We start from the raw sequence: 25,185 nt of genomic DNA on the forward strand, positions 1-25,185 counted from the left end.
CCAGAGCTCTGGGCAGTTCACATCACTGCTACAGCACCACCAGGCTGGGAACATGTGCGTCTCCATGGCATGGTACTGTGGAAGCTGCCCCATAGCAGCTCCCCTATGGGAGCCAGAGCAGCCTGTGTGCAGCCCCAGCCACCCCTCTGGGCTGTAAGTGGTCAGAGCACAGAGCTCTCAAAAAATATTTATTATCTGACAGTTGAAAATCGATCCTGCCAGCAAGGGCCTAGCCGGGGGCTGCTCTGGCCCTGCAGCCCCTCATCCAGCAGGTCCCCTCACGGCTGCTAGGTCTGCAGGAACTCGGGCTGCACACGGGCTACCTTACGGAATTCCTTGGTGTGTGTCCGCGGGCACTGCATCTCACACCAGCTGATGGGCACCATCTGCATCCCTGGGACACCATATGTTAGGGGTTCCCCTTCCTGAAATCATGATCCTCCATGTGGAAAGGGAGGAGGAAAGGCAGACAGGAGGCAGCACTGCCAGATCCCTACCTGCATCACTGCGTGCTGCCACCACACCCAGCTCATTCTCCGCTGTGGTCAGCAGGTAGTTGGACTGCGAGTCCCCCAGTGAGATCTGGTCAGACATGGGTTAAGGGAAAGGCCCCCCAAAGGAGATTCCAAACCCACTGTCCCTGGCAGTAAGGGGAAAGGATACGACTTTGGCCAGGACTATGTCACCGGGGCGGAAACTCTTGTACACTTCTACCTGCATGGGAGAGAGCAGGCAGAACAGCGCAGTGTGTCAGGGTGCTTGTCAGCAGCAGGACAGGTGCCTCCCACCAGCAGAAAGCTGGGCAGCTGCAGCAGCACAGCCACAGGCAGCACCTCACTGACCTTATCTTTCTCCGTGGCTCGAATATCTTCTTTCCTGAAAAAGGAGTCAGAGGGATCCAAGTGTCAGCGAGTGAAGGCAACTCTGCATCCTGCAGCAGGAGCTGCCCTGGCCTCCCTGGGTGCTCCCAGGACACCTTGGATTCCTGCCCAATGCTCAGGGCAAAGATCCCGCCAGGGCAGCTGCTGCACTGCCCAGAAAAGCCTTCCGCCTCCCTAAGGATGGGGCACTTGGACCCCATCTCATGATGTCTCAACTGTCCCTCTCCCTACCGTATGGTCCCCCGGAAGATGGATTTCAGTGGTGTGGAGCCGATGTACAGGATGTGCACCTTGGCAAAGCGAGAGTTAATGCTGCAAACCTGCCAGGAGGAAAATGGGAATCAGTGCCAGCAAAAGCCTGCTCTCACTCTGGAGAGGAGGGGAACAGGGAAAGGGCAGGGTGCAGGCAGGACAGGCCTGTATGTGGGGAGCACGTGTCTCGCTCGGCCTCCTCCTCCTTGTGACCAAACAAGTGGTGGAGGTAGGATGCCCACTGAGGAAGACTATACTTGTGCGACTCAAGACACATGAATAAGGCAAAGACCTGCTGTGATCCCAGTCCCTCTCCCACCATAAGCAAACTAATGTGGTCAGTGCCACCCTTTCTCCAAGCTGTCCCAGGCACTGGCCTCCATACAAAGAGCTCTGGAAGGGAGAGCAAAGAAAAATCTCCCTTAAGCCCACCTCAGGCACCATTGAGAAGGAGGTGTTCCCCAATGCCAATATCTGGCTCCTTTGAGAGTAAGGGACCCAAGGGTGCCAGCAGGCTCCCTCTGCCTGCTCAGGGTCCTGCAAAGGGTTCTGACAAGCTCAGGGGCTCCTCATCTCACCCCAAATGTGCAAACAAAGACTGCAGTTTGCCACCACAGTGCACACTGTCACCCTACCTTGCATGTCACCACGACCCCCACGTCGGGCAGGAGCTGAGGATCACTGTCTCTCACCACAGACACAACGGGCAGCTGCAGGGCAGCAGACACAAGGGTTAGCGTGGGGCACAGGATAACGGCAGGCACGGGCCAAATCCCGTCGGAGCCCAATGGGAAGAGGCTGCGCAGCTTCAGTGCCTAGCAGCCGGCTCCGGGGCCGAGCCCCATGCGCTGCTCCGTGCTCACCCCGCTCTCCTCGCTCGTCTTCTCCACGCACCCAGCCAGCGAGGAGAAGATGAATCCGTGCCGGGTGTAGGTCCCGCTGCCAGCCGTGGCCTCCTCCGTGCTGCACAGCCGCTCGCCTAAGGGACAGGCTCACACTGCCGGGGCACTTCCCGCGCCGGGGTCCCAGGCCCTTGCCCGCTCCCGGCCGGCCTAACGCGGGCAGCGCTGCCCCGGGGCAACCCCTTCCCCACAGCCTCGGCCTCTCCGTACTCCTCCCCCAGGCCACCCCGGTACCGGGCACCCCGCAGCTCCAGGGGCCTCCTCTCCTCACCCCGGGCACCCCTCGCCCTCCCGAGCTGCGCAGCCCCGCACTCACCGGGGACACAGAACCGCTCGGCAGTCTCCATATTCACGACCGGGAGAGCACCCGGAGGAAACCCTCACCCTATTGGTCCTCGGAGTCAATACTGCGCTATAAGCGACACAGCTATTGGCTCTTCCCTATTCGTGAGCGCGCTGCCCGCTGGGAGTTGTATTCCAGCTCCGGTTGCAGCCGAGTTCCGGCATGCTGGGTGCGCAGGCGCAGTGCGCGGGTCGGCGGGCGCTGCCCGTGGGGCCGTGGTGCGGCGGGCGCCGGGCATGGAGGCGGCGGGCGGCGGGGCGCGAGCAGCAGGTCTGCTCCGGTGTGGCGGGACCGAGAGGGGACCTGGGCCTGCAAGGGTCTGGGCGGGCCGGCAGGCACCGCAGGGGTGCTGAGGGCCTGGGTGCAGTAGGGGTGGGATCCGTCGCCCTGGGGATGCTGTGGGTCTGGAGGGGCTGGAGTGCTGCGGGGCACTGGATCCTGGGGTTATGGGGCTGGATGCAGTGGGGCTGAGGGCTTTGTGCTGTTGGTACAGGCAGCCTTTGCGTGATGGGGTTGGGTGCCACAGAGAGGCTTTGCCGCTGTGCTGTGGGTGCTGGGTGCCACAGGAGGGTGCCACTGGGTTGTGTGGCTATGGCAGGAGCAGGGCCCTGTCTGTGCCTGCGGTAGGCCCGAATCAGAGGTGCCCCCCCAGGCTGTGATGTTGCCTGCGGTCTTGGCTGTGCTGGTGGTTGCTCAGTGCCCCATTGGGATGTGGGGAGGGCCGAGGGCTGGAGCCCCCAGTGCTGACTGGGCCAGGGAGGGTGCCTGGCTCTGTTGGAGCCTCACCCCTGTGGCTGTGCTGCTGCCTGCAGGCAGGTGCCTGGGGACGGAGCCGGGTCCTGCCCTGGGGCTGGCTTCCTCCCCTGTGGGCTCCCTGCTCAGCAGCTGCTGTAGGGGAGGGAGCATTCCGAGGGGCAGGGAGCTGCTCTGTGTTTGGAGGGATGGGCTGACCCCAAGATCTGTTGCTGCTGCAGCACTTTCTGTTTTCACACTGACAGCAAAGGGACATGTGCCACCCAAAGGCTGCACGACAGGAAGCTGTTGCTCTGCTTTTCACCTGATGTGTTTCAGAGTCAAGGGGAAACATGGGGAATGGGGTGGCACTGGGGTTTGCATATCCCACCTCTCCCTTACCAGAGCACAGGAAACCTGGGCAGGAGCCGTGCCTGTGACCTGGGGTGGGCTACTGGGTCTGGTGTCCTTGTGTCTGGCTGCTCCCAGCCTTGGGTCAGCCCCACGTGTGTCTGACAGGGCAGAGAGGAGCCCTTGGCTCCTTTGGACAGCCCATCTGGATGCTGCAGCTCCTGCCTTTACCCTTCCTGCTGCTCCCTGAAGCCTGTGCAGTGGATATGGCAGCACAGGGAGCTGATCCGCACTGGGAGGACTCTGCAGTGTGGCACCACTGCCTGGCACTGTGCCGAGGTGAACACTTGGCCCAGGCTCAGAACGTGCCTTGGCAGGACCCTGGGGCAGCCTCGCTGCTTAATATTGATGGGCAGTGCCTGCCCGGAGGCCTGGGGGCCCTGGCCCTGCGGATCACTTTCCCTGCTTGTGGGATGGATCGGGTTCCTCCTCATTCCCAGTGCAGCTCTTGGGTGGGACGAGGGGCTCCGCAGGCAGGGGAACACTGCACAACATTGCCTTGGCCTGGGGCTGCCCTTTGCTGGTACGTGGTCCAAGGTGGATGGGGAAGGAAAAGGCACTGGAACTCTCAGTGGGGCAGGGTGGCCTCTGCAGGTTGGTCCAGGGGTTGAGGAACAGCATCCAGGCCTTGCTTTTGGGGGATGAGGAGGGGGACTAGGAGAGATAGAGTAATAGTGGTCCAGCTTTTCCGCATACATCTTGTGCGGGTTCCCCCATTCCTGACCTGTTGGGGAGGGCTGGGTCTGGGATCATCCCTGGAACTGGCCCAGCATCATGGATGCTCTGGTGCCTTCTCTGGTTTCCTCTGAGTCAGACTGTCTGTGTCACTCCCCCGGCCCCCTCCTCGCTGAGAAAGACGAGATGAGACCAGAGAGCACCTGAGCCCAGACACCGAGGGGCCTGTGCCCCCTGCTCCATGCACAGAGCAGAGCTATCCCAGCCACAGCAGCCTCACAAGTCTCCAGGAGCCTGGGATCGGCTCCCCCTGCTCTGCATCCTTGTGCGGGGGGAAGGACAGGCCCCTGCTGTGCTGTGTGGCTGCCACCAGCACATCCTGGAGGGGCAGCGGGGCCTGCTCACGCTGAGCTGTCCCCGCAGGTGTGGTGTGGCAGGGATGAGGAGCCGGCAGCGGGTGTTTGCGGCGGCGATGCGCCTCCTGCTCCGGTGCCTGCGGCTGGGCCGGCGGCGGCGGTGCACGCTGGTGTGGCAGGCAGAGCAGCTCTGGCGCTACGGGCACCTCTGCCTCCGCTCCCTGCTCTACAACTCCTTCACCAATGGCGACGTGGTGCTCGATTCCCTCTTTGAGCCCGTCTACTGGCTGGTGGACCATGTCACCCGGTGGTTTGGTGTGGTGAGTACCTTCGCTGGGGACTGGGGTGAGTGTGATGCTGGGGCAACTGAGCCTCAGGGCTGCCTGTGCCTTAGGCAGGAAGGAAGTGGGACCTCAGCGTGTTGTTCCGATTGGTTTCCTGTGGCTGCATCCTGCCCGTGCCTCTCCCCGTGGCAGCAGGGAACAGACACTGTACACTGCAGTGACAACAGGCCCCATTCACACAGGTGTTTGTGGCACTGGTGATCGGGCTCACAAGCTCCGTCGTGGCCATCGTGTACATCTGCCTCCTGCCCCTCATCCTGCAGACCTACACCCCTGCCTGGATCTGCTGGCACCTTGCCTACGGACACTGGAACCTCATCATGATCGTCTTCCACTACTACATGGCCATCACCACCTCACCTGGGCACCCACCACAGGTGAGACACCAGCCAGCAGTGCAGCCTCTCCTGGTTGGGCACAGCTGGGAACAGATAAACCAGCCTGGTGGTGTGGTTGCACTATACACTGCATACAGTGGCTGCATACAGATAGGAGCAGCCAGGGTGGGTGAGGAGGTGGTGGTGGGGTCACAGGGGAGGTGAGGAGCATGGAAAATGGGATGGTTGCAGGGCTTGAGTGCACAAATCTCTTCTGACCTGTGCACAGGCTAAGGATGATCTCACCGGCATCTCCATCTGCAGGAAATGCATTGCTCCCAAGCCTGCTCGCACCCACCACTGCAGCATCTGCAACAGGTAGGGCCCAACACAGCACTCAGGGCAGCCTTTGGGACCCCTCTCCTTGCCCCCTGCCACACAGAGACAGGGGCCTGCTCCCCTCTGGTCTGCTGGCTTCTTGCCTCATCTCTCACACCGCCTGCGGGGCTGGGGTCTGCCTGCCCCCTCGCAAACACAGTGCTTGTGCTGACACTGGTGCCGCTCTCCTCCCTCCCAGGTGTGTGCTGAAGATGGACCACCACTGCCGTATCCTTCCGCAGTACTAACCCACGGCACTCTCCTGGGGGAGCCGACCCTGCTTCCCCCTTCTCTCCCTGTCCTGCACCTCTCCTGAGTCAGCCAGCACACAGAAGGATGCTGGGGGCTGGGCCCAGAAGAACCACCCTGGTCTCTGGGGTGGATTTGGACCCATGTTCTGTCACAGTTACCTACCCTTAATCCCAGAGGTAGCCTGGCTGAACAACTGTGTGGGACACTACAACCACCGCTACTTCTTCTCCTTTTGCCTGTTCATGACCATGGGCTGCATCTACTGCAGCATCAGTGGCTGGGAGATGTTCCGGGATGCCTATGCAGCCATTGAGGTGAGCCAGCAGCCCCCAGCCCTCACCCTGCCATGCACCGGGGCTGCCCAGGCTGAGCTTGCAGCACAGGGCTGGCCAGGCCTGGCCGTGTCAGTTGCTTCCTCTCTCCTTCCTCCTGCGAGGCCCCCAGCTGTCCTGGTCCTGCGGAGGGTGAGGGGAAAAGGCCCCTCCTCTGAGACACTTAACGGGTGTCCTGTTTTCCACCCCCTAGAGAATGAAACTGCTTGAGAAGGAGAGACTGCAGGTGGCTGCCAACCAGGTGGGACATTCCAGCCCCACAGATGCTGCAAGCAGCATGGAGCAGAGCTGCCCTGCGGGCTGAGTCCTGCTTGAGGTCCTGCTCTGAGTGAGCACCCTGCAGCCAGAACCAGCCCCTGTGCTTACCTCGTGTGTCAGAGAGCTGGGGCTGGTCGGGCAGCTCTACTATGGGCACTGCCTCCAGCAGCTTGGGCTCTGCTTCCCTGTGCACCCAGCTCCCGGGGGCTTTGACTGGTGGCAGCTGCTTGGCATGCACTTCTCATGCCCTGCTGCCCTGGGGAAGCTGCAGCAGTGCGCACATCTCACCCTGAGTGTCTGGTGTGGTGTCCTGACCAGTCCCTGCCCCTTTACCTCCAGCCCACTGCTTCTCACTGGTGTGCCAGCTTTCATGTGTCTCATGGCTGTCTTGGGCTGCCTCCCCATCATCCTGGCTGTTGTGTTTGGTTCCAGCTGCCCAAGCTCTGTGTCAGGGAGGGGTGGAGCAGTTCCCACCTGGCTTCAAGCTACAAAGCAGTTTGGGTAATTCCCCTCTCTCTGATCCTTTTTCAGACATACTACCAGACCCCACCACCCACCTTCTCCTTCCGCCAGCGAGCTTTCCACAAGAGCGTGGTCTACGTCTGGGTCCTGTGCAGGTAAGGGGGCCAGGGGAAAGTGTGTGGGGAAGCAGTGTGCAGCCCCCTGCCCCGTGACACTGCTCACCCTCTGCCTTCCCAGGGCTCTTGCACCAATGTCCCTGCCCTGCCAGCTCTTGGGCCACTGAGAAGGAGGGATTTTGGCTCTCCAACAGGGATGTAGATGTGCTGACCCATCTATGCAGTTGTGGGTGCAGGGAGGCAGCCTCAGCCCTGTGGCACCAGGGAGGGGAAGCTTGTGTGCAGCCTGCTGTCCCTTGCCATCCCCAGCTCGGTGGCGTTGGCCTTGGGTGCCCTGACGCTGTGGCACGCTGCTCTCATCACCCGTGGAGAAACCAGCATCGAGCGGCACATCAATAAGAAGGAGAGGCAGAGGCTGCAGAAGAAGGGCAAGGTGAGCACAGCCTGCAGCGCAGGGGGGTGGCCAGGCCGCAGCCAGACCTGATGTGTGTCTCCTTGGCCTGCAGCTCTTCAGGAACCCCTACAGTTACGGCAGCTGGGATAACTGGAAGGTGTTCCTGGGTGTGGACGTGCCAAGGTAAAGACAGAGGGAAGTCCCTGCCTGGGAAGGTGGCGGCTCAGCATCATGTGGGTGTGCTGGGACACTGGGGCTCTGCTTGGGCAGAGCAGGACAGTGAACATCCCATGCTGTGTGCTGCTCTGGGCTGTGCAAAGCATGGAGGACCTGGGCATCTGCTGCCCTATGGCTTCTCACCCCTGCCCCTTGGCAAGCTCTGGTGTACCCAGCACCCCTTTGCCCAGGGAGTCGTGGCTGAGGAACTCAGTCAGCACTGCAGCTCAGGGCCATGGCTCACAGCCCTGGCTTGGCTCTGCAGAGCTGAGAAGCACCAACACTTGTTTTGGCCTCCTCTCCCAACAGGCACTGGCTCACCCGTGTCCTGCTGCCCTCTCCTCACCTGCCCCACGGGACGGGCCTGAGCTGGGACCTGCCTCCCTGCGTGGCCAAGCACCGTGCGCCGCTCCTGTCCATCTGAGGCCTGGGTGCTGCGGACGTCCCTCCCTGCAGGCAGGGGAGCACACACAGGATCACAGGGGGGGAGCACACAGGGGACCCACTCAGCCGCTGCACCTCCCTTGGATCTGAGCACAAGGTGGAAGGTGGTGCCAGCACACATTGCTCGAAGGAGCCACAGCAAATACTGGACAATGCTGGTGCAAAGACACTGCTCTCAGGGCTCCCTGGTGGCTGCAGGCAGCCCGGGAAAGGTGGCAGGGCTGCTGCTCCCCGCTCCAGCTGAGGGGGCTGCCCTCAGAGCACAGGTATAGGCCAGCACATGGCACAGCTTGGTTCTGGCAGGGCTGGGCATAGAGGATGCACCCCTGGCCCTGAGCACTCCCCAGGAGCCTTTTTAAGACCATCCAATAAAATACTGTTTTTTTAAAGGAAGCCTGGCTCTTTTCCCTGGTGGGAGGCACAGAATTCTGGGGATAAGGGAGGAGAAGGACCCCTCCTCCCTCCAATTACCCAGTGTGGAAAAAGCAGCACCTTTACCACGTAGAAGAGCACTAAGGTGCCAGCCTAGGCTGCATGGAAACCCCCCACAGCATTACCAAAACAGAGATATTTATTCCTCTGGTGTGTGGGCTGCCACACACCACACACGTGTGCACAGGCCTGCCCTCTCCACTCACACGTGGCCAGTCTGTCCATCACTGTCCATGCTGCAGCAGAAGGTGGGTAAGTCACAAGTGGCACAGCTCCCTGCCCGCTGAGGATTCTGAGGTGTCGCAGTGAGGGCACTGCCTTCCGGCCTCCAGGCTCCAGCCCTGGCACATGGGGCAGTCACTGGGCTCCAAGGGTCCATGGTATGGTGGGGTATCAGGGAGCTGGTCAGATCATCGATCAGCACAGGGAGGGATGCAGGGCATTCACCTGCCTGGGCTGCCCAGCAGGAACCTACAGGGACAGATGGTGCCATCAGCCATGTCCCAAACATGCCAGTGCCCCAGCAGCTCCAGCCACATGCACTCACCATTCCCCCCTTGCTGCCACTGCCTCCTTCCGCACCAGCCTCTTCTTGTCATCCAAAGGCTTGGCCAGTGCCCGGATAACTCGAGCCTTGTATGGGAGCAGCTGTAGGACAGAAAGGGCTCTTAAGGAGAGAGCTGGGTGCTGGCTGCCCCTTGGGCAGAGGTTTGGGCCCCCCTTGCCCCTCTACATGCAGGAGCAGGCACCACGCTGCTGCAGTAGCACTTACCACTATTGTGGGCAGGCTGGTAAGCGCATGGGCACAGCGCAGGGCAGCGATGCGGACAGCCTAGAACAAACAGGGGTGAGGGCAGTGAAAGGGGCAGAGAGAGGAGCATCGGGGGAAGGAGGAGGACCACATACCATGGTGGGGCTGGAGGTGAGACTGAGGAATTTATTGACCAGTGTGTCGATGTGCAGGCTCATGATCTGAGGAGCTTCAAGCAGCAGTGGCTGGAGGCAGCTCAGTGTAGAAAGCTGCACCACACGGTCTGAGCAGGACAAGGCCTCGAGGAGGAGGGAAAGCAGCTGCAGGTGGGGAGAACACAGAAGATGTGAGTGACTCCCAGCCATGCACTGTGTGCTGCCACAGTACCTGCTGCTACCTCTCACCGTGGGCAGCTCTGTCACCAGCACAGGCTTGGGGAGATGGTTGAGCACATGGGACAGGCCCTTCAGGTAATTGGCCTTTACGTCTGTGGAGAGCAGAGATGGTTACAGGCAGCCAGGGGAAGAAGGGGACGCCAGCTCCAGTCCCCCGGGGTCACAGGCCGGGCTGGGGGTGGCCGCTCACCGGGGCCAGCCCCGTGGAAGCCCTGCACCAGCTTGGGGACATTGTCTGTGAAGAAGCGCTGCCGGAACATGATGCGCACATCTGCGTGGCAGCCCTTGTGCAGCACGTCCGGGGACTCGGCCATCAGCAGACAGAAGCCATCGGCTGCATCAGGGCCCAGATCCTTGTCGCTCAGCAGGCCCAGCAGCTGCGAGGGAGAGAGCCCTGAGAGGGGGTCCTGCTGCTTGGGGTCCCAGCCAGCCCCACGGGGAGCAACCAGGCTCCTGGACAGCACCCAGCCCCACGGCTGCCTACCTTATCTGTCAGGTGGGAGCTCAGGGGGTGGTAGCGCAGCACCAGGGCTTTGGTCACCTATGCAGGCAGAGCAGATTCAGCACCAGGCCAGCCCCCCATCCCCCCACCCCACCTCTCTGCCCCTCCTCACCCAGGGCAGGCCTTACCCACAGCAGCAGGGTGAGCGCCTGTGTCCGGTGCAGCCCCTCCACCAGGCCAGCCTCTATCCTGTTCACTGCAAGCTGCAGGATCTCATCCAGCTGCTGCCCTGGGTACACGGAAGGGACAGGCTGAGCTATTGCACTGCCAGTGGTGGGCAGGGACCCATGGCATCCTCCCCAGCCCCTTACCCGCAGGATGCTTGTTTACCAGCCCCGCGAAGCACTTGGCAGCTGTGGTGGCAGTGAAGGGGCAGTTGCAGGAGCAGCTCAGCGCCAGCAGTTCCCGGAGCAGCCATTCCTGCTGAGGAATTGCCACCTGGAAATGAAACTGAGTGTGTTACAGCCTGGGGCTGCAGCTCTCCCTTCTTCTGCCTGTGGAGCTTGCTGTGGTCCCAGGCAGGAGGGTGCTTGGCCAAGGCCCCTCTTCACCCTGCTCCTACCAACTTACATTGCGGGGCAAGGAGCAGACAAGGGCCATGAGGAGGGCGACCAGGCGTCTCTGTGCCTCCAAGCACTCTCCATCCTGCAAGGAAAGAGCAGTGCCCACGTCATCAGGGTCCCTGCTGCCAACCTGTGCTGGTATCCTCATTCCCTGCCCCTGTTCCAGCACTCCAGTCCCAAGCACCCAACACACCTGGAAGGGCTGGAAGGAGCAGGGAAAACTGTTCTGGGGCAGGAAAGAGACCTCTCCATTCAAGAAGAGGGGCACCACGTGAGACACGCTCTGGGCAGCCAGCCTAGGATAAAGGAGACATTGCAATGTGCTGCTCTGGGAGGGTCACCAGAGTTCCCATGTACCTCCTAGGAGGCACAGGGTCTCCCTGCACAGACAGAAGTAGAGGGGACAGCCTGCCCCCTCTCCACGATGGAGTGCCCAGCTTCCCACCCAGCATCACTCACTCAGGGCTCAGGTGAGTGGTGGCAGCGCTGATAACTGGGACCATGGCAGCCAGCACCTCTTCCTGCAGCAGTACCTTGCCCAGCGGCGGGTGGGTGCTCTCTGCAGGCGTCGGTCGGAAAGCAGGGTCAGGCACAGAGCCCTGACCGCACCGGCACGGGGGCACTGCGGGGCCGCAGTGCCCGCGGCTGCCGGAGGGCGGCAGCAGCAGCCACCTGCTCCCGCTGCAGGCCTGCCCCTACCTTGCATGGCAGCCTGCACGGCCATGGCCAGCAGGCAGGGCACCACCGTCTGGTGGTAGTACCAGCAGCCCTCGGCGTCCGGCTGGCACCGCAGCGCCACGCGGTGCAAGCTCTGGCACACGGAGATGATGTCTTGTGCGCTCCCGGCCTCGTTCCCTGCGGCACACAGTCACTGTCCCATCAAACAGCCCTGGTCTGCGTCGGGATCCCGTGGCAATGCAGCCCTCCCTCCTCCAATGGGATTCACAGCCCAGCACCACTGCCATCCCCCCCTCTCCCAGCCATCACCAGTAACAGAGGCAGCTCTGGAGCTGACCGCTGCGGGCTGTTACCTTTCTGAACCTTCCGGAGGTGCTGCAGCAGGACAGGGACAGTCTCCCTCACAATGCTGGGGTGTGTGGACACAGCAGCCAGGGCCTGCAGGCAGCGCTGCCGCAAGGAGCAACGGTCACGGGAGCTCTCTTCCTCTGGCTCTGAAGAGGAAACACAGTCAGGGGGGTGATGCCAGATCCCCTCACCCAAGGCCCAGACCCTGCTGGTGTGTATGGGTTGAAGCAGCACACAGAGCTAGCCAAGGCACTCTGACTGCTCTGGGGCTGGGCAGCTCCTCCCCACAAGGGTGATCCCACCCGCACAGGCTGGTGGTCAGCACCAGGCACCACAGTCCCTGCGCTGGGAATCCCCCAAGAAGAGCCACCAACCTATGCCATATGGCACAGCCCCACTGCCTGGCAGGAGCCAAACCAGGATGGGACAGGTTTCACCCCAAAAGACATTACTCCCTTCCCAAGCCCTACCTGACTGCAGCTCCTCTTCAAGCCTGGGTACCATGCGTCCAGAGAAAACCTTTGGGTAGATGAGGGCCAGGGATCCCGCTGCCTCCATTGCTGCTTCACTGCCAGGGAGAAGGGAGTTAAGAGGGGTGATGTGAGTACTACTTGTACACCAGATGCACAGATCTGGGCCAGAAGGTGCCTCCACAAACCCATTTCTCAGCAATCTGCCCTTTTTCCCCCCTACTGGCAGGTAGAACAGAGCTCCTTGCTTTGACAGGCTCAGACTTTTTAATTTCTAGCCCATAAATCGCCTGATTTATCCCTTTGCTCTTACACCCAACATGGTTTTTTAGTTCAGACAGTTCCTGTGCCTTCCCCAGGCTTTGTTCCTCTCCCCAGAGCATGGGTGACTGCCATGGTGCCAGCCCACCCCTCACCTGCTCTGGGAATCCTCCTCACACAGAGCAAGACGAATGAGGTGATCAACAACCAGCTCCAGGTCAGAGGGAGACAGGAAGCCTGGAAGAAGAGGAATCCTGCCTTAAGCCAAAGGAAAAGATGCTGGTGTTCTGACCAGCATCTTTGCCCTTGGCCAGGTTAGCAGCAACATGCCAAGTTCCAGAGGTACAAGGTGCCCAGCACAAACAGGCAAGAGAGAGACCAAGTGACCCTGGAGCTCATGGCCTGGGTAGAAAATGCTGCCACTGCTCTTGTGCAGCAGGCAAGGACATCCCAGCAGTCATGCAGCACCGTGTGTCCCAGCACAGGGTGACACCTCCCTCTGCCTCCCCAAGGGAAACAAGGCACCAACCTTGCAGGGAGCCCACGACAGTCAGTGCCCTGATCCCGACCAGCTGCAGCTGCACACTCGGGTCCGTGAGTGCTGAGAACACCACAGAGCAAACGGGGGCCTGGAGTGACAGCAGAGTGCTCTCCTCTAGAGAGAGGAGGAGAGATATGGAGTCACTGCCTGCACCTGGCTGCCACTGTACAGCCACCACCACGGCACCTGACAGACCCTTTCTGGGGACCTGCCAGCTGACACCCAACCACGCAGGGTCCCTGGGACATGCCAGGGGTTGCACATGCAGCCAGGTCAGTGACCCTTCCTTCTCTGCCAGCATCTGGGAAGGTGAAGTCAGAGACAGCAGCCCTCAGGGACACAGATGCCCCCAGAGGGACCAGCCAGCCTCACCTTCTTCTACATGTCCCCATTTCTGCTGCAGCTCCAAGAAGCCCAGCAGCATTTCCAGGATTGTCCTCCTCTGGCTGCTCTGCAGGGAGACAAAGGTGTAACCCAGATCACAGTTACTGCTGGGACAGAGCCATAACTCAGTCCAGTGCTCGCAAGGCCAGCAGGTACCCATGGGGTCCCCACCTGCAGCCATGGAAGGGTGCCCATTGGACACCCTGCTCCCACCAAGCCCTGCACTGGGCCCTGCTCTGTGAGCATAGAGCTGGGGTGCCCCTCACCTGTGGGTGCTTGGTGTACTGCTCCAGCAGCAGGGGCAGGACACTGCGGGTGACGTGGTGGCAGGCGCGCAGGGAGGTGCCTGCTGCTGCCTGCAGGAGCTTGGCACTTGGCCACACGAGCTTCATATCAGGCTCGCAGAGATGGTGCCTGCAATCTGAGATAGGCTGGGTGTGAGCTGCACCAGCACAGCTCCTCTGCCTCGTGTGCAGGGACACAGCCGATAGCTGGACGTGCTGCCAGGGCGCAGCTCTCAGCTGCAGCACAGCCTCCCCAGCAGAGCTGATTCCCCCAGCAGTGAACAGCACAGCCTTGGATGTCCCAGTCCCAGCAGAGAGGAAAGCAACTCAATCCAGCAGGCATTTCCTACTGTACCCCCTTCTCCCTTCCTGCAGCAAATCACCTTGGAGAAGCTAACAATAGCTGTGAGTGCTATAAAGAGAAGAAAGAGGCTTCAAATAGAAAAAGAGGGCAGATCTCTAGCTAGGAGGATGCTTGCAGGCCTGGCTGCTGGGAGCAGGGTAGGTGTCTCTGCTAGCTTACCTTGCAGGATGCTGCTGAGGAAGGAATCCAGCAGATCCTCAGTATCAGAGCTGAGCACGGAGCGGGACAGGCAGGCAGAGAGGGCGTGCAGGGCAGCCAGGCTCTCAGCCTCCACCTTCTCACTCGCTGTTTGGAACACCTGCAGAGAGGCCACAGGATGAGCTCCACACTGACCCCAACCACAGGCTTCGTGCTCCCGACACAGGCTGAAGGGCCTCACTCCCCACATGCTTTGGACAAGCAGTGTGGCACAACCAAGCCCCAGGGCCACGCTGAGAGAGCTGGCCTGTTCCCCCACTTTTCAGGTGGAGCTGTCCAAGGCCACAGGTTGGGGCTGCTGGGAAACATGAGGCCTGCCTGGTCTGGCTGTGAACTGCTCAGCAGGAGCCCAGTTCTGGTGCAGCACTTGTTAGGGCCTTGCAGTACTCACCTCCCTGCGCAGTGATGACCAAAGGCTGGGGAGGAATTCCTGCAGCTCCTTCTGCCCATAGATGGCACAGCAGGCAGTCTGCAAGAGGGAGTCAGGAGAAGGCATCAAAGAGAAGCCAGTACAGGGAGGACACAGAGCAGGGACACTGCTCAGCCTGCCAAGTTCACGCTGAACTGCACAAACTACTTAAGTGACAGAAAAAGAGAGAAAGGTGATGCAGGCCAAACTGGAAATTGTAGCTCTGCAAGGGACAGTCTCTGACTGGCAGGGCCAAGGGCTCAGAGGTGGCTGGCAGCTGCTGCAGCTGCCACAGGCCAGCTGTGGGCTGAAGGTGAAGGATTTCTCCTCACCAGAGTCTGCAGGGCGTCAAGCTTGGCACTTTGCAGGTCTGAGTCCATCTTCTCGATGAGCAGAGGGAGAAGGAACTGCAGAGAGAGGCACTTTGACTCAGCTCACCCTTTGCACCACATTGTCCATGGCCCTGCAGGGCTGCAAGCTCAGCCTCTGCCAGGAGAGCAGAGGTGGAGGGATAGCCGCAAGAAGCAGCCCCTTCCCAGGGTGTCAGTGTCTGCACCCTCCCCATGCCCAGCCCCAGCAGGAGACAAGGCTGCACTATGCACGCTCCTGGTCCCAACTGTTCCGATCCCACAGAGCCACAGCAGGAGCTGCAGCACTAGGAAATGCAGCCTGTGCTCAGGGAGCAATGAGGTGCCCAAGAACCCCCTGGAAGCTTTCTACCTCAGCAAATTGGGGTGTGGAGGCCAGTACAGCCCGAAGGCTCAGGATTAGGTCTTCCCTCTGGATGCCGTGTGGGTCATTAGGAGGCTGGAAAGAAAGCAGAGAGAAGGTCAGGAAACCTCCCAAGCCAGCCATCAGCTGAGGCTGCATCACCTCATCTCCAGCAAAGCAGGGGCAGTGCCAGTCATGGCAGCCAGCTTGGCACCAGCCTGTCAGCCTGGGAACCACAGCTAGCAGCCAATACTGCCCAGCCAAGACTCCTGCCCATCCTCTCCACCCATTCCCTTGCAGGAACACAGGCCCCTGAGAAAACACCAGCAGGAACAGGCTGTGGCACAGGGCAGACTCACTCACTGGAGTAAAATCAATGGGGAAATAACAGGATGTAACTTCAAACAGCTCCTCCACAAAGGGACCTGCAGGGAGAAGAGACCGAGTAAGCAGAGAAGCTGGGCTAAAGAGGCACAGCAGCTATGCCCAGCTCCCACCACAGGCAGGCTCTGCAGCTCCTGAAGTATGTCAGAGACCACCCCAGGCCTGGTCAGAACCAAGAGACACTCAACAGCTCACTGAAAAGTGAGATGTGTCCCAGTCAGCTCTGCACAGCTGGCACAGGCTCACCCAGGGCATAGTTCTTGGCAATGAGATCACGCACAATCTGGAAAGCCACCAGCAGATTGCGGGGATCCTTCTCCCCATCCATCACCTGGATGAAGCCGAAGGTGAAGTCAGCACCCAGGCCCTTCAGCTCTGCAGAAAGAAGGAGCATGAGCAGGTGCAGGATACCAGACCCCACCAACATGGCACGAAATCAGCTCAGTTTCCCCTGCCCTTCCAGTTCACCCCAGCCAGAGCCACAGAGCCCTCAGAGAAGGCAAAAGCAAACCCTTCTCCCAGCCTGGACAGCCCCACAGTGGTACTGTCACCTGCCCCTCACCTTCCTCCCTGGTGCTCATGAAGTTGGTGATGATGCTGTAGACTGTGTGGCGGTCCAGCTGCAGCAAGGACTGCAGGGAAGAGCAGAGCAATCAGAACACCGCTGCACAAGGCAGCATCACCACCCACCGCTCCAGGGCAGCACATGCCCTTGAGAAGAGGGCAGGACCTCCAGTAGCCCAGCTGCTGCTTCCTGGCATGCAGATCCCATTTATCCCATGCAAAGTGTGCACATGCCTATGCAATGGCATGTTAGCATGACTGTGTCCATCACTGCATGAATGCACATCATCAGAGCCACACATGCTGCCCAAGGCCCTGCCAGTGTAAACAAACTTATATTGGAGGAGAATCTGGGGCCTGAAGGCACTTAAACACAGCCTGTAGAACAGAGCAAAGGAAATAATTCCCCCAAGGCTGAGAGAAGAGAGGACAAGGGCCAAACAGGATGCTTGGCTGCTGTCAGCCTCTTGCTCTGCAGCAAGCCATGCTCTCTAAGCTCTGCAGAAGCACTGCACTGTGCTGAAGGATGTGCTAAACTGCACTGCTACTGAGTGCACAGTCCTCAGGGCAGGCAGGCCATACCCAGACACCCAGGGAGCAGGGATACAACAATGGGAAATCACATTGCTCACCTGCACATGTACCTCCTGGAAGATGGCTTTGAGCACAGACACTGCTAACCCTGGGGACAGCACCTCACACATGCTCTGGGGACAGGAAAAGAAGAGCAGGAGTAGAAAGCCATAATGGTAACCACGTAGCAGAGCTCCTGCCTCTGTATTGCAACTACCTCCAAGACCTTCTCTTACAGGGAGAGCTCACTACCCCCACAGACAGGTCAGGACAAGGTGCTTACTATTTCTGCTGCTCCCCAGGGTAGCTAGGGAATCCTTACCCCAATATCAGCTTGGGGCAGGAAATCAAGAGTCTTCCCTCTGCTGCCCCTCTGCAAGGGGCACAGCAGGTGCATGGAGGAGACAGTGCAATGCCACCAGACAGGGGCTAACAGCCCAGCCAGGCCCTATTCAACCTGTATCCATGTGTTGCACTTCTCTGGCACCATCCTGGAACACATCCCAGCACTGTGGGCTGAGGAAGGGAGCTCACCAGTGCTCGGAGTCCCTGGAGCACCGAGGGGATCACAAGGTGATGATCTTGCAGCCGGTTCTCATAGAACAGGACCAGATGCAGCACTGTCAGAAAGAGACATCAACATGTGTAAGTCCCAGGAAATGCAGCTGCTGGGCTCCGGCCCCAGCTCTGCCAAAAGCAGCTGCCAGAACAAGAGCGAGCACATCCTGCACTGGTGAATGGGGAGAAGTGTCACTGTGGATGCACCCACCTGGCTCCAACACCTTCACCCTCCCCTCGAGAGCAACCCACGTCTGACTGCAATGGGGCAGCACCCACCTCTGGCCACTGCAGAGGTGTTGGAGCTACTCAAGGCATTTGCCTTGGCCTGTCCCAACATGTGGGTGCAGACACCAGCAGTAACAGGACAGACATGGGCTTAGCGGAAGCTGGAGGATGTCATGGGGTGCGGCACAGGGCTGGAGCAGCAGCTCCAGCTCCGCAGCAAGTTCCTGGCCCCTGAGTCATGGCCATGGGCGCCTGCACGCCCCAGCCCTCAGGAGCGGCAGCAGGAAGCAGACTGGAAGAGCCAGCTGGCAGCATCCTGTGCCCACAGCTGTGCAGAAACTCACCCCCCAGGAAGTGACCTGACACAGCGCTTGGGAAATGAACTGCGTGAGCAAGGACACGAAGGGAGATGGGGCCAGCTGGGGGTGTCATAGCAGCTACCCTTGCCCTCCCAGGAGCTGGTTCTGTTCACCTTCCTCCAGAGCTCCTGGTGACTTGGCTCTAAATCCAGTTTGCTGCCAGTGCTCAGCTGCCCTGACTTTGTCAGGCATCCCCACTGAACCTCCTCACCTCCAGAGCACCCCAGTCCCCAAACAGCCATCACATCTGACTCCAGCTGCACCAGCAGAGTCTGTCCTCTGCACAGCTGCTTTTGCCTGGCACAAGTCTGAGACTTACAGAGCACGAAATGCCAAGGGCTAAGCACGTTTTACTTCCATCCTTCTCTTTCTCCATCTCTTATTAGCTGAGCCCCCCTGCCTTGGCAGCCTGCTGGCACAGGTTCAGCTACCAATCAGCAAGGCTCCCACTGGCTTCCCCTACTGCCAGCCAGTCACTATGAGGTACTTAACACAGCCAAACCTTCTTCTTGCTTCCATTAACAGGGCACCTCCCGCTATGCACACCAATCCTCTACTGCACTCTCACCTTTACACTGATCTCTTCTCCTTCCCAGACCCCAGGGTCCCTCCAGATTTAATTTGGGCAGGCCTCAGGGCTGCAACATGGCTGGCTTTGTGAACAATGGGTTTCCTTCATTCAATCACCACCACTGAAGGATTTTGACATGCAGATGCATCCCCAAGGTGTCCCACATGGTGCTGAGCATGCCTGGGTGTGCAATACCCACACAGCCATACCTAGGGCTTTGGTGTCTGCAGGGACTGACCTGAATTGTGTGATGAGAGTGGCAAAAGGGCTGCAGGGTGAGGCCCCATGCCTTCCTTGGACTTTGACTCAAGAGACATGCACAAAGTTGTCACTGTGCTAAATTAATCCCTTTGCCAACTGCAGGACAGCCACTTGAGCAGCACAGGCTCTGCCTCAACCTGCCAGCAGAGACTCCAGGGCTCAGAGCAGTCCTTACCTTCCTTCTCATGGAGCAGGGAGTAACACTGGAGCAGGACTTGTGACAGCAGCTGCATGCCTCGGCCTCGCATCCGAGGATCTGTGTTCTCCAGGCAAAACCTAGCCCATGGGGAGAAAGCACAAGAGGCCTGTTGTGAGCAGGGACACCCGAACAGGAAGACCTGGGTAACTATAGACCGGTCAGCCTCACCTCCATCCCTGGGAAAGTGATGGAACACCTTATCCTTGGTGCCATCTTAAGGCATATCAAGGATAAGAGGGTTATGAGGGGCAGTCAACATGGCTTTACCAAGGGGAAGTCATGCTTGACCAACCTCATAGCCTTTTATGAGGAAATAACACGGTGGATGGATGATGGCAGAGCGGTGGATGTGGTCTACCTTGACTTCAGCAAAGCATTTGACACAGTCTCCCACAGCATCCTCACAGCTAAACTGAGGAAGTGTGGTCTGAATGATCAGGTAGTGAGATGGACTGCGAACTGGCTGAAGGACAGAAGCCAGAGAGTTGTAGTCTATGGGGCGGAGTCCAGTTGGAGGCCTGTATCTAGTGGAGTGCCTCAAGGGTCAGTACTGGGACCAGTATTATTTAATATATTCATCAATGATTTAGATGAGGGAATTGAGTGTACTGTCAGCAAGTTTGCTGATGACACTAAGCTGGGAGGAGTGGCTCACACGCCAGAAGGCTGTGCTGCCATCCAGCGAGACCTGGACAGGCTGGAGAGTTGGGCAGGGAGTAACTTGATGAAATATAACAAGGGAAAGTGTAGAGTCCTGCATCTGGGCAGGAACAACCCCAGGTTCCAGTATAGGTTGGGGAACGACCTGTTAGATAGCAGTGTAGGGGAGAGGGACCTGGGGGTCCTAGTGGACGGCAGGATGACCATGAGCCAACACTGTGCCCTTGTGGCCAGGAAGGCCAATGGCATCCTGGGGTGTATTAGAAGGGGGGTGGTCAGTAGGTTGAGAGAGGTCCTCCTTCCCCTCTACTCTGCCCTGGTGAGACCGCATCTGGAATATTGTGTCCAGTTCTGGGCCCCTCAGTTCAAGAAGGACAGGGACCTGCTGGAGAGAGTCCAGCGCAGGGCAACTAAGATGATTAAGGGAGTGGAGCATCTCCCTTATGAGGAAAGGCTGAGGGAGCTGGGTCTCTATAGTTTGGAGAAGAGGAGACTGAGGGGTGACCTTACATAAATATATAAAGGGGGAGGGTCACAAGGATGGAGCCAGGCTCTTCTCAGTGGCAAACAATGATAGGACAAGGGGTAATGGGTACAAACTGGAACACAAGAGGTTCCACTTAAACTTGAGAAGAAACTTCTTCTCAGTGAGGGTGACGGAACACTGGAACAGGCTGCCCAGGGGGGTTGTGGAGTCTCCTTCTCTGGAGACATTCAAAACCCGCCTGGACACATTCCTGTGTCACCTCATCTAGGTGTTCCTGCTCCAGCAGGGGGATTGGACTAGATGATCTTTTGAGGTCCCTTCCAATCTCTAGCATACTCTGTGTGTGTGATACATCCTGAGCAGACACATCATAAAAACAAAGGTGCTGCTCTCTGGGCAGGGGGTGGTGGCCCAGTCCTGCCTGACCTGCCAGCAGGGTGGGAGCAGACTCCTCTGCCCCTGACTGTGCTGCACACATGCACCCAGAACCATGCAGCAACAAATCCAAGCTTTCAAGTCAGACCAAAGAAATTGCTCTTGTACCATGCTCTGCACCTGAAATTCAGGCTCCTGAGATCACAAGGGGGAAAAAAGGGCAAAGCCTCTTACAATGAGGCAAACCCAGCCCACAGCTTGAGAGAAACAAGCCTCCCCAAGTCCCAGGCCACCACAGTGCACAGACAGAAGCAAAAAGCTGAGTGCCAGCTAACTCGTGACATGGCAATGTGCAGTTGTGTGCTCAGGGACAGTCTCAGGTGAGAAGTGTCCCACAGCTCACTGCTGCCGTAACACCTTGGTTCTGGGAGAGCTTCTCCAGTCTTGCTGTTTCCCAAATAGCTCCCAAGCCCTGGGAGGCAAAGCACTGCTCAGGCCCCATGCCGTGAGCAGACAACATCCTTGCAGGCCTGCATGCTGCAGTGTGTCTGCCAGCACCGAAACTAGCTCATCCTGGACTAATATGCTTTTCCTTCTCACTGACCTTCTTTGCAAAGAATCTTCCCTTGCAAGGCCCTTATGCGATGCACAACACGTAAAAGGCTTTTCTTACCCCAGAGCTTCTACAATCTGCAGCACGGTCCAGCTTCCATCTTTCAACCCTGTAGAAAAGAGGTAGAGAGAGTGAACGAAAGAGACTCCCAGACCCTCATTCAGGCACAGTGCTGGAGATCATTCCAGGAAGATTCCCGGCAGCACCACAGCGGGAAAGGCTGCTCAGCACCTCACTGAGCACTTGGCTGGTGCAGCTGCCTCCAGCCCTGCCTGCGAACACATGTGGAACCAAGAGCTGCCTCGGCTAGATCAGAGCTGAGAGCCTCTACCCGCTCCACACAGCCTGGCTACATCCATCACCAACACATGCAAACACTCTAACATGAGTAAGCCAAGAGGAGACGGAGAGCAGCTCCCTAGGTGTTTCCTGAGGGAGAATTGCCTGAGCAAACAGTCAAGATCACCCAGCTTCCCACGTTGGCTCCACCACCTCTATGCTATGCTGAGCAAGACCTGCACAAACTCTCTCCAATATGGAAGAACAGGCGAAAGGCAGCTCTGTGGTCAGAGAAAGACGAGGAGTCTATTTCCAGCTCTGACTCAGACACCTCACCAGGTTGCCTCACTCACCTCCTGCCTCAAGATTCTTGTAGCTCAACTGGGGGAAGAGTCACTCCTCAGGAGGTTTGGTAAGGACCTGCTGCATCCTGCAAGAGCCTTGGCAGAAGGGTCTCCGTTCCTGCCACTCACCACCAATATGACACCTTCCCAGTATGACAGCTCTGGGTGTGGTCAGACATGGGGGTGGAAGGCACAGGACTGCCTTTAGATTCAGATCCCTAACCTGCAGCTCAGGTGGCAAGTGACATTACTGGAAAAAAGCAGCACCCCTCACTCTCTACCTGAACAACACAGCTGTCCTCCACAAAAACCAGCACTTTCCAGTCACTGAGATGCACTGTCTTTGCCCAGGAGCACTTCTGGACACTCTGAATGGCCCTGTTCATCCCTCTGCCCTGCTGAAGTCTTGCCTACCTGACTGACAAGAGCATCCACTCCCTCAGAAGCCTAAAGGTTTCATCTGGGGCTTTCCCAGGCCTTGTCTCAGCTAGTGTCTCCTGCTGCTGCAAGCATTTACTGGCTCTTCCTAAGCAGCTAATTCCAGCATTAAGTCATGCTGCTCATCAGAGAGCAGTCTCTAGGGACGGGAGAAGAGATGAGAGAGTCTTCTGACAGCAGGCAGCCGTAACTCCAGAGATAGAGCTTCCAATCCTGCTTGGCACAGCAGGGAGAGGGAGCCTGGACTGAGGGACAGAACAGATAACGGGAACAGAGAAGAAGAAGAGGAGCCCAGCAGGCTGCAGAGTCACCAGGCACCACCTTGAGTGACAGCTGTAACCTGCTGGAAAAATCTCTTGCAGAGCAGTGTAACAGCAAGTGGGTGCTGCGCACTGGCACAAGGCAGAGAGGGCTGCCAGGGGAGCTCATACAGCCCCTTCACACTCAGCATCCCGACATATGCAAGCTCATGAGAAGCCCTCGTGCCTCTGAACCACTGTGGAGCAGGTCTGAGACAAGCAGTGTCCCTGCAACCAAGCACTCTGCCTCTCTGGGTTTCAGAGACCGAAAGCAGCATCTACACAGAGCTCCTGGTTTCCTAAACAACATAAAAGACCTGAAGTGCAGTGATAAGACCACAATCAGCTATTGATGCTCCCTGTGGTTGGAGGCCCCTTCACCTCACATGGAGTGACCACACCAGCCCTGACAGCAGGACCTATGAGCGCTGCCTCCTGCTCAGAGGCAGAGCCCTGCTGGCCACCGGTAAAGCGCCAGTACAGTGTAATTGGAACTGCTTCACCAGCACAGCAGTGAGCCTGTGAAACTTCTGCCTCCACATCTGGCAGCAGCAGCATGTCCCCAAGGTTAATTACACACCTTGAATCCCAGCGCTCCTTCAGCAGGAGGAGCTGCCTTCCTGTTCTGGTGTTCCTGCAACCCCAGAGGCTAAATAGAAACAAGCCATTTACCCATTGCTGCATTATTACTCAAATCAATCTGCTCCCTTTCCCCACACGTCTGTCCCCGTTTCACACAGTGTTCTTCTAGACATTAATCACTTCTGTACACTTTCCATTCCTGTCTCCCCCACACCCTCAAAACACAGGGAGCGTGTGATGGATTTCTGTACCAGCACTAGCTTCTCATCTTATGACAAAACCGAGTTCAGCCTCCTCCTGCCACCCACTGACCTGTGCAGCCCCGCTGCCTGTGACAGCACAGAGCCCTTTCTTCCCCTTGCCAAGTCACACTCAGTTTAGCGCCCAGCAACACATGGGAGCAGCTCAGTGTGTTTCTTCCAACAATTGCACAACGGCCACAAGGTTAGAAACAACCTCCCCTTTCACTCAGGGCTACGTGATGCAATTTAATACTTCGTGATGTGTGATTCTGTGCAGGGTCAGAGCAGCCGAAGGAGACTTGCTGGCTCCTCGCTTGTCAAGGTGGGTTTGTCACAAGCACCAGCGGCTGATGAGAGCTGGGCTGGGGGCAACAAGGGCAACTCTTTGTGTCTCTGAAGACAAAGCTTTCTCTGGGCACTTCTATAACATGACCACAGCATGACAACAGATGACAACAGCAGTTGTAAGGTTATCATTTCCCTGTCTATTCCAAATACGTTGGAGGCTTTGTGCAAATCTTTTGCAAGATCCTGAATGTCACCAGTTTAGAATTCCTCCAGATTTCCTTGGCATTTTCTTCACATGGACCACTGGGTTACCCAGTGTTCTGCCAGCTCATCTCCTCATCAAGCTACCATGGATCAGTTCACAATCCATCAGCCTTGGGCAATGTCTATAAGCTACCCCTTTCAGTAATGCAACCTACATAGTCCTTTTCTGCTTTCTCAAGTCCTTTCCAAACATGCTGAAGATACTGCCTAGAAACACAAACACAGCACCTTATCCTTGGAAAGCCACATTCCTGAAGCTGCAAATTCCCCAATGTAACAAAGTCACCAAACCACCACCCCAAAGCAGAAACACAAATTACCCAAGGAAACCAACTGCCTCAAGCCCTGCCAAGAAAGGAGAAAAAGCCACAGTGGGGACAGTCAGAGCCTGGGCCTCAGAAACACGGACCAGTGAAACCAGTGCATCAGTCGCCCCCCAGAGCATCTCAGCAAGGACAGGAGCTCCCTTCCCAGTGGTGCCTTCACTGATACACACCCACCCCCCAGACAGCCATAGCCAGTGGCTTCCACTGCACTTCAAACCCCAGTGCTGGGCCTGCAGCCTTGTGCTTCTCTCAGCTCACACATCCCACACCACATCCCTCTCCCTGGCGCCCCAATTCCCTGTTCCAGGGGATTTCAGACCCTGACACCACCAGTTGACCCAACACCTTCAATCCCGCCCCATGCTCTAGACCAGCCATCTAAAACACTGATCCACCCCACAGACCCCACAACTCTGCCTTCACCTCCTCATCCTCGCCCCTACAGCCCTCAGTCTGGCTGCTGCCCCACACCTGCCCCATAGTCCACATCCTCTCAATGTCCAGCTCACCGCTGCAGGCCCTACCCATTCCCCAAGACTTGGCTTACAACCGCAGGCTCCATCCCACACCCACAGCTGGGCCCGTTCCGCGCCCTAAACCCTACCCCACAGACATGCGTGTGTCCAACCCCACACCCGCAGAACCCACCCCGCCGCGCCCACGCCCGGCTCCGCCCAGGTACCTGCCGCCACCTCGGCGGCGCGGCCGTCCTGCTGCCCGGTGACGAAGTCCTGCACGGAGGCTGCGAGCGCCGTAACCCCCACCTGGGCCTCGGCAGCCGCCATGACACCGTGCGCCTCAAGCAGCGGCCGCCGGCGCCACCCTGTGCGCATGCGCCAGGCCCTGAATTGGGGGAACAGGCACATAGCGACGCTCGGAGGGGCGGTACGGTGAGCCGCAGGGGACAGAAAAGTGCGGCGGAAGCGGGAGCACGC

At 58.5% G+C, this 25,185-nt stretch overlaps 3 protein-coding genes across 12 annotated transcripts; 1 reads left to right on the forward strand and 2 right to left on the reverse strand.

The window, feature by feature from the left end:
- Positions 1–175: 175 nt before the first annotated feature.
- EXOSC1 (exosome component 1) lies at positions 176–2,411 on the reverse strand. Of its 2 annotated transcripts, none has more exons than XM_080620843.1 (8): positions 2,352–2,411; positions 1,997–2,112; positions 1,769–1,843; positions 1,113–1,201; positions 843–876; positions 664–714; positions 498–582; positions 176–394 (listed from the first exon to the last, which is right to left on the reverse strand). In XM_080620843.1, the coding sequence occupies exons 1-8, from the start codon at positions 2,380–2,382 to the stop codon at positions 288–290; spliced, it is 588 nt and encodes a 195-aa protein (XP_080476969.1). In that variant the 5' UTR covers positions 2,383–2,411; the 3' UTR covers positions 176–287. The 2 variants fall into 2 exon arrangements, with proteins under 2 accessions (XP_080476969.1, XP_080476970.1); XM_080620844.1 differs by having other exon boundaries at positions 176–425.
- Positions 2,412–2,577: 166 nt separating this feature from the next.
- Positions 2,578–8,069, forward strand: ZDHHC16 (zDHHC palmitoyltransferase 16). Its single transcript, XM_080620681.1, has 11 exons — positions 2,578–2,648; positions 4,620–4,872; positions 5,079–5,273; positions 5,503–5,591; positions 5,791–5,819; positions 6,024–6,157; positions 6,369–6,416; positions 6,965–7,050; positions 7,321–7,444; positions 7,518–7,588; positions 7,931–8,069. The coding sequence occupies exons 2-11, from the start codon at positions 4,636–4,638 to the stop codon at positions 8,043–8,045; spliced, it is 1,128 nt and encodes a 375-aa protein (XP_080476807.1). The 5' UTR covers positions 2,578–2,648; positions 4,620–4,635; the 3' UTR covers positions 8,046–8,069.
- Positions 8,070–8,618: 549 nt separating this feature from the next.
- Positions 8,619–25,123, reverse strand: MMS19 (MMS19 homolog, cytosolic iron-sulfur assembly component). 9 transcript variants are annotated; one of them, XM_080620679.1, is made up of 31 exons: positions 24,933–25,123; positions 21,249–21,297; positions 19,030–19,130; positions 17,412–17,497; positions 16,937–17,011; positions 16,303–16,372; positions 15,987–16,115; positions 15,720–15,781; positions 15,366–15,452; positions 14,978–15,052; positions 14,628–14,705; positions 14,198–14,336; positions 13,657–13,811; positions 13,379–13,457; positions 12,995–13,120; positions 12,621–12,702; positions 12,205–12,302; positions 11,740–11,880; positions 11,408–11,563; positions 11,168–11,267; positions 10,902–11,004; positions 10,716–10,790; positions 10,457–10,583; positions 10,274–10,374; positions 10,128–10,184; positions 9,834–10,020; positions 9,653–9,735; positions 9,404–9,568; positions 9,270–9,329; positions 9,045–9,145; positions 8,619–8,968 (listed from the first exon to the last, which is right to left on the reverse strand). In XM_080620679.1, the coding sequence occupies exons 1-31, from the start codon at positions 25,114–25,116 to the stop codon at positions 8,941–8,943; spliced, it is 3,159 nt and encodes a 1,052-aa protein (XP_080476805.1). In that variant the 5' UTR covers positions 25,117–25,123; the 3' UTR covers positions 8,619–8,940. The 9 variants fall into 9 exon arrangements, 7 of the variants coding, with proteins under 7 accessions (XP_080476805.1, XP_080476801.1, XP_080476800.1 ...); XM_080620675.1 differs by having other exon boundaries at positions 15,366–15,781; XM_080620674.1 differs by having other exon boundaries at positions 9,404–9,735; positions 15,366–15,781.
- Positions 25,124–25,185: the final 62 nt, after the last annotated feature.

This window comes from Psittacula echo (genome assembly GCF_963264785.1).
Source record: "Psittacula echo genome assembly, chromosome: 6".
In the NCBI taxonomy this organism is placed as follows: Eukaryota; Metazoa; Chordata; class Aves; order Psittaciformes; family Psittacidae; genus Psittacula; species Psittacula echo.